At 46.4% G+C, this 7,885-nt stretch overlaps 1 protein-coding gene across 4 annotated transcripts; it reads right to left on the bottom strand.

Annotated features, from left to right (window-relative positions):
* Positions 1-350: 350 nt before the first annotated feature.
* On the bottom strand, positions 351-7,768 carry LOC136625478 (uncharacterized). Of its 4 annotated transcripts, none has more exons than XM_066599676.1 (4): positions 7,609-7,768; positions 3,756-4,185; positions 2,554-2,678; positions 351-2,439 (listed from the first exon to the last, which is right to left on the bottom strand). In XM_066599676.1, exons 2-4 carry the CDS (start codon positions 3,960-3,962, stop codon positions 537-539), a joined length of 2,235 nt encoding a protein of 744 aa, XP_066455773.1. In that variant the 5' UTR covers positions 3,963-4,185; positions 7,609-7,768; the 3' UTR covers positions 351-536. The 4 variants fall into 4 exon arrangements, with proteins under 4 accessions (XP_066455773.1, XP_066455774.1, XP_066455775.1 ...); XM_066599677.1 differs by having other exon boundaries at positions 3,756-4,157; XM_066599678.1 differs by having other exon boundaries at positions 3,756-4,134.
* Between the last annotated feature and the right edge of the window lie 117 nt (positions 7,769-7,885).

Here is a 7,885-nt window from a genome sequence, read left to right as displayed (position 1 = left end):
TAGGCAGACCAGAACGAACTCGTATCTGTCCACCCTTGGCAGTTGAAAGTAGTCTACTTGAAGACACTGGAACAGGTAGTAGGGATGAGGGGTACACTGCATGGGAACCTACCCATGTTGTTCTGTGCACACATCAGGCAGCCCTGTGTGTGTTTAGCTGCCGTGATGCTAACTCCTGGTGCAGACCAGTGACTAGCAGCCACATCTGTCATAGCTGCTTTGGACAGGTGTGTATTTCCATGGGAGCCTGGAGCCATGACTTATTATAAGCCGAGGGGTAGACATTTAGCCCATTTTTTGGGGCTGAAAATCTTGGGTTATAATCAAGTAGATAAATGATATTTCTGATGTCTGTAAACCAAAAGATTGAAGCTTTATTACAGCCAGTGTTTTGATACATACAGTATACAAAGACATGCTAATGTTTCTGTCCAAGTGAAATATTTTCATGTATGTAAGTGGACAGTGAATGTTGGGGGAAGGGGGGCTTTTCTCTTTCGGCTAGACCCCTTTTATTTACTAGAGTATCCATGCTCTTAAGTAAAAGATTCTTCAGAAGGATGGACGCTTTGTGCACACCTCCTTCTTTGCATACGCGATGAGCGTCTTGGTATTGCTGTTGGTCGCACAGGTTTCTTTCCTGCCTTCTTGTTCCTTTTTAAATTAGAGTCCATTGAGCCCATTGAATGTAAGAACGCCAGAATTGAAGATTCCGTTTGTAATGCAAAGTACTGTTTGTGAAGAGCTGAAATTGCAGCGTGATATTCAGATTTATTATTTTGCTCTCTGCGTGCAAGATCTTCAGCGATTTCATACAACATTCTGGTGTTTTCTGCCGCACACCTCGCTCTAGCTTCTGCTTCAGCCAATTCACTGTTGTTGCTTTCCCTACTACAATTTGGTTCTTCTACCTCCTCACCGTCTGCCTGTGGTTGTAACTTTTGAGGACTGTGAAAAGGTAACGATCCACACCAACCTTCGGGAATATTATTATCACCCGTTGCTACCCAGAACAGGAGTTTCTTGGTCTCAGGGTCTGAAGGAAGTATATTTTGACAGCTGATATTCTCCTGAAAAGTAATTGCATGTTGGTGCTTGCATGGTCCACCATGTCTGCCTATATAACATTCACACAGACCTAACTGTAAATCCACAGTGTACCAGACATCATCACTCCTTCTTGACTTGACTTCATACAACCCATTTTCTATTTTTTTTAATAGAAGCTCCTTGTACTGGTGTTCATTGATTTCGTAGCTGGATGGTAGATATTGGTCCGACCTTCCACTAACAACATCGATAATTTTTCTTTCATAGTACAAGCCTAAATCCGAAATGAGGAACTGCAAAAGCTGCACAACGCTGTATGCTCTGGTATGTAGAAAACTGTTATCTTTGAGGACACGAATGGCCGATTCGGTTATGTTTGTGTTAATCCCACGACAAGGCAGGTCTTGTCGAAAGCATAATGCCCATTGCTCACGACGGCGGCAGAGATTTTCAACATAAAGTTTAAGGGCAGGAGAAAGCTCAGAGGTAATAAGATTATAAAACAATTCTTCAAATTCCTCCGGTGAACTGCTGTACAGAAGTTGTCTTATTTTTGTAAAGATCTGCTGTCTTTCCTGCTTCGGAATGCCATGTTTAGAGTCAAGTAGCCAACGCCAAACAGCTTGCAGAATATGAACGATGCATAAAAGGATGGTGGCACTGGGAAATACGACTTCTATAGCATTCTGCTGAGCCTTAGAATCGTCAGTTAGGAAAGCAACTGGGCCGAGTTGTCCTCGTCCTCCAAAGGCGCTGTCGGTTAAAAGTGACTTATAATCTTCAAGAGCTTGAATAAGTACTTTCTTGGACTCTGAACTTGTTAACAAAACTCCAAGGGGTAGACCACCCACACGGCTGTCAGTCATTATTAAGTAGATTCTGCAATTGTATCGGTCGGTATTCCCAGACGAGTCGATAAAGCAAATACTCCCAGAACTCTCCAATGTATGAACCCTTTCCATGATAGGTGTGCACATACTAATGCAGAAGTTGTCTGCTAAAGTGCTGCAAGTAATCTTAAGGCCTTCACTTTTTAAATCTTCTACTCTGGAAACAATTGACTCCAAAATCTTTTCTTTGGTAAAATCCCCATATTCTTCTTTAAATAGCGTAGTGTACAAATATTGAACCCACCGTAATGGGGGACACTGAGCAGCATCGCATGCAGCCCGATCATAATCTTCATCGTATTGCTCCATCAGGTCCCGTTTATGTAGTTCCAAGGCGTGTGATGGGCCATTACCAGCTTTGAAAAATTCTATAAATTTTAAGCATACTTCTGACCCCACATCTCGGAACTTCAGGCTCTCTGCTGATTTAACCCCGTGATTGTGAGCACCGGAAAATTCAACCACAGTGGGGTATTCAGGCAAGAACTTATCAGCTGACCTTTAAAGAAGAAAAAAAAAACCGAATAATTAACCATGTAATTTGCTTAATTACGGGAGTTTGGGAAGGCATTTGCTAATAAATTTCTAAACATCTGTAGGCTAAAGACTGTACCTGTTTCTCTTTGCCACTACTTTAATAGTTACAGACATCGTATGTGGACAATTGGTATGTTTTTCGGAAGGTTTTTTCACTTTGTGAGAATTTGGTAAAGTATTGTGATGGCACCTGTACGATTTCTAGAAAAATAAAAGCAATTAGTGTATCCAACAATACAGAAAACATTAAAATACTCAAAAAATATTATTTAATGTATTTTACGGCGTATAAGATGAATTTTTAACACAGCAAAATCTTCTCCAAAGTCGGCGGTCATGTTATACACTGGGTATAGCCTTATTCGGCGGATGCTGCAGGCAGCCGGATACTTCCTGGTTGTGTCAGTGATGTCTCACAGTGATGCAACCAGAAAGTGTCTAGCTCCCTACAGCATCCGCCGGTGCTGGTGAGTATGGCCGTGTGTGTGTGGGTGTAAGTGGGTGGGTGAGCAAGCGAGCAGGCGGCTGTGTGAGGATCAGTGTGTGTGTCTGTGTGTGGATGCTGGGAGTGATGGTGGATGAGCATGAGTGGATGTGTGCGGAGAATGCTGCAAGAGCAGCCATCAGCCAATCGCCGGAGGGGTAGTCTTATACGGCGAGTATATCCCAAACTCTATATTTTAACTGGAGACATCTTATACGCCGGAGAATACGGTAGTCTCTCTCCCCCCCCCCCCCTTAGAAATTTCTCACCAGCGCTATAAAGAGTGTCATACACTCATCCCATTGGTTCTACAAATTTACTTTTCTTATGACCAAATTATGCATTGAAACATATTTACCGTATATAAGAAGCCCCCCTAACTTTACCCCCCAAAATTTGAAAATAAGTTTTTAAACATAATATAGGACCGATTTTTAATCTGTCCTGTAGTATGTTTAAATACTGTCCCTAGTACCCGTTCACGGGTGGGGCCCCCTTAGCGCTGCGGAGCGCCACGGCGGCATGTAAAGGGTGCCCAACCTGTGAAAAAGCTTCCTACAGGCACACGCAGACATAACATACACACATTGCAGATAGACATAACATGACATACATAAAACACGGATTATAAACACCCGGCGAACTTCCTGCTTCATCTGTCAATCAGAACTGGAGAGCGGAAGTGTCATGCAATGGAATGTCTGTATGTTAGGTCTGCGTGTGTCAGTAAGGTGGTGTTAAGGCACAGCCTCTACAGCGCCCACGCGCACAGCGATTGTCAACATCCCAGTTACCTTTAATAACACTTTATTGGCCTCGCAGCTTCTTCCTCGTAAGACTCTGTAAGTTACATAGTTTAAATTTTCATATTCTTCCTTCCATTGCTGAAATTCCTCTTCTGTTTTGCAATGTAATCTCAAGAGAACGGAACTATTACTTTTGGAGACCAAAATCCCGCTGTTTCTTGGAATAATGAAATCATTTTCTTCAGTAGCTTCCATATTGCATTAACTCTCCGTCTGCCGATCTCAAAAGGCGCGGTGAGTCAGCTAAGCAATATCTATGACGAGAACCAATCAGGTTGTTGGAATTGCTGTATAGGGATCAATTCGTGTGGAAAATGTCAATATGCGGTCAGGCTCCCTACATCCTCCGTGCTGCTTGTCCTGCCCGCTGTAGAAACACAATAATAAAACCTAGGAGGAGCGAGATCCCAAGTGAGAGCTGCAAAAGTGGAGAAAGCAACTTTACAATCACGTAACATGCATTAAATAGAGAGCCCAACACGCAGCTCACATGCAGAGAGCAACACCTGAGAAAGACGCAAGACCGTGAAGAACTTCAGTGTGAACAGGGAAGGAGCAACCGGATGAGATTCCTATTCAACCACTGTCCACAGATCAAAGCAACAACACACACAACCGCACGACAAATATACCGCATATACACACACAACCGCACGACAAATATACCGCATATACACACACAACCGCACGACAAATATACCGCATATACACACAACCGCACGACAAATATACCGCATATACACACAACCGCACGACAAATATACCGCATATACACACAACCGCACGACAAATATACCGCATATACACACAACCGCACGACAAATATACTGCATATACACACAACCGCACGCTAATAGGCACCCCACATCCACACGCACAACCTTGTGCTAATAAGCACCACACAAGCACAACCACACGCTAATAGGCTCCACACACACACACACACACACACAAATATGTGCCATATTCACACAACACACACTGCATAAACAGGACCACACACTTGCACAACACATACATTTCCTAACTATTTGCTAACCCTCGCTATCCTGCTGCTACTAGCTGCTGGGGATATCTCTCCCAATCCTGGCCCACCCTCCACTGCTCCTACTACCCCTTACCTGACTCACCAAGAAAACACTCAAGCCCAACTGCTAGCCCACGCGAACCCTACCCTGACTCCTTTAAATGTGCGCTCTGGAACTGCCAGTCAGTATACAACAAGCTCCCCACCATCCACGACTTTTTTACTGCTAAACCACAAAATCTAATAGCTCTCACAGAGACGTGGATCCAGCAGTCTGACACGGCCTCCCCTGCTGCACTGTCCTACAATGGCCTGCAGTTGTCCCATACCCAATGCACCTACCAGGTCATCCCCCCTGTACCCTCACTCACTTTTCCATCAGTGAGGTACATACGCTACGGCTTTTCCGTAGCTTCGCTCAGCTTCGTTCGCTCACCTCCTCCCTTGGTCTATCTTAACTCACAGCCTCTCCCACTCACAGGGATGACAATACTCTCCATCTGGTCTTCCTCCATCTCTGCTCTGCTTCCAACTTCACTAACTCCCCTCTCCCACTCTCGGATCATAACCTCCTCTCTTTCTCTGTGCTCCCTAACATCTCTCCACACCCACCTACCTACCGTACCTACAGGAACTTTAAGGCCTTTGACACCCAGGACTTTGCTGAGTCCCTACAGTCCTCTCTGTCCCCTATCTCTCTCCTCTCCTGCCCCAACCTGGCTGCCGCTCACTACAACACCGCTCTCAAACATGCCCCCCCCCCATGACCCAAGTCATCCGATGTAGAAGGCGGCAACCCTGGCTCCCGCCTCAAACATGTTTGATCCGGCGGTGCTCTAGAAGTGCTGAACGGCTGTGGAGGAAGTCGCAAACATCCACAGACTTCCTCCACTACAAATTCATGCTCAGAACCGACAACCTCGCAATCCACCATACTAAACAAGTCTACTTTGATACTTTTCACTCCCTTCTCAGCCCTAAACTGCAGCCCCCTGTGATGAATCTTAGCGCTGTAGAGCTGGCTGCTTACTTCAAAAAGAAAAATTAATGACATCCGTCAAGAAATAACTTCCCAATCCCAGACTAGCCCTGACCCTAGTATTGTCAGTACTGACCAACGACAGAGGAAGTAGTCTCCAAATTGCTCTCCTCTGCTTGCCCCACCACCTGCGCTAGCGACCCTCTCCCCTCACATCTCCTCCCATCCCTTTCCTAGTGGTCATCTACCATCTCACTAGTATTTTCATCCTCTCTCTCTGACCTCTGGCATATTTCCCTCTTCTTTCAAACACGCCATCATATCCCCACTGCTAAAAAAGCCGACTCTGGACATGACTGATGCTGCCAACTACCGACCCATCTCAAACCTCCCCTTCATCTCCAAACTACTAGAACGGCTGGTTTACTCCCGCCTTGTAAGCTACCTATCAGAGCACTCTCTCCTAGACCCCCTACAGTCTGGCTTCCAACCTCCACATTCGACAGAAACTGTCCTTACAAGGGTATCCAATGACTTACTGACAGCCAAATCGAAGGGTGATTACTCCCTACTGATCCTCCTCGACCTCTCCGCAGCATTTGACACTGTTGACCACAAACTCCTCCTCAGTATGCTTTGCTCCATCGGCCTAAAGGACACCGCTCTCTCCTGGTTCTCCTCCTAGCTATCTGACCGCTCTTTCAGTGTCTCCTTTGCTGGCTCTACCTCTCCTCGTCTTCCTCTCGCTGTTGGGGTCCCCCAAGGCTCGGTCCTCGCCCCCCTCCTTTTCTCTATCTACACAGCCCCTGTTGGACAAACCATCAGGAGTTTTGGCCTCCAATACCACCTGTACGCTGATGACACCCAGCTATACACCTCTGCCCGTGACATCTCTGCACCTTTCCTCCAAAACATCACTAACTGTCTGTCCGCTGTCTCTAACACCATGTCCTCTCTCTACCTTCGGAGTGGGGGGTTGGATTCATTTCAGTAGCGGAGGTCCGGATGGGCTTACTGTCAGCAGCGGAGGTCCAGACGAGCGGAGACAAGCAAGTTCTGTGGCACAGCAGTAACAATGAGTGGAGTGTGAGCAGCAGACAACTTCCTCAACCTTTGCACGCTGCTGAGACCGGAGGGGGTGAGGGGGGCGAAACATGACACATGGGCCGGCTTCTGGGGACCAGTGTCTTATGCGGAGCAGCAATGCACTTCTGTTCCTTGACATTGGAAAGGCTGCAATGAGCTTACATGACGGTTTACAGTATTCTACTGAGTGCGGAGGACCTGCAGGGAAACTATGCTGCCAGCCTATCAGCTACAGGGGGCGTCACCCCCCCATCAATCTTGGCTCCACCAGGACTTCCTGGTGGCGTCAAGATACACTAATACCCACAACACATACATGCAAACTACATACACCCATGACCACATGCTAACACACCACCACGCAGTAGCCTAACACACATACCTGCATACACACATGTCCATACACTAATATGCGCCACATAACACACCACATGCTATATGCACCATATTCACACAACACACCATATGTACTGCATAAACACGAGCACGCACACGCCACCTCCACTCCGCTCATCTGAAAACAAACATCGCCCATTCAAATCAATGGAGGGGTTAAAAAACGGATTTCACGGGTCGTTTTTAATGCATGTGCCCACGTGTTTATGTGAGTTAACCCTTTCATGACATCATTTGAGACACTTTTCACACAAGTGCGAAAAAGGCTGCAAAACAGATGAAAATAGCAAATTGCATAAACATGGCCAGATGCTAGCACACCACCACGCACACTCCACTTCTTTGCAGCTTACCAAACTCCTGATCGCGCTCCGGTGACTGTGACGGACGGCTCAGCACCCGATCACATGCACATCCGAAGGGGTAGTGAACAGCAAAGAGGCGGTAAATCAGCCAACCCAAACAACCAATCAGATCGCTGGAATTGCTGAATAGCGAAGAAGTATGGTGGGAAAAGTTAATATGCTGCAGAGAAGGAGGGGGGGGCACACGGGACGCATATTAGCCTTTTACTCCCCACTTCTACACGAGCCAACCTAAACAACCAATCACCGTGAATCAGCCAACCCA

The sequence above is a fragment of the Eleutherodactylus coqui genome, chromosome 4 (assembly GCF_035609145.1).
Source record: "Eleutherodactylus coqui strain aEleCoq1 chromosome 4, aEleCoq1.hap1, whole genome shotgun sequence".
Lineage (NCBI taxonomy): Eukaryota > Metazoa > Chordata > Amphibia > Anura > Eleutherodactylidae > Eleutherodactylus > Eleutherodactylus coqui.
This window is presented reverse-complemented; position numbering and strand designations above follow the sequence as displayed.

Excerpts from the sequence above, each read along its gene's own strand:
- LOC136625478 (XM_066599676.1), bottom strand. The coding sequence starts at position 3,962 with ATGGAAGCTACTGAAGAAAATGATTTCATTATTCCAAGAAACAGCGGG. Across the intron at positions 2,679-3,755 it reads CCAATAAAGTGTTATTAAAG|AAATCGTACAGGTGCCATCA; the intron begins GTAACTGGGATG and ends TTATTTTTCTAG. Across the intron at positions 2,440-2,553 it reads GTAGTGGCAAAGAGAAACAG|GTCAGCTGATAAGTTCTTGC; the intron begins GTACAGTCTTTA and ends TCTTCTTTAAAG.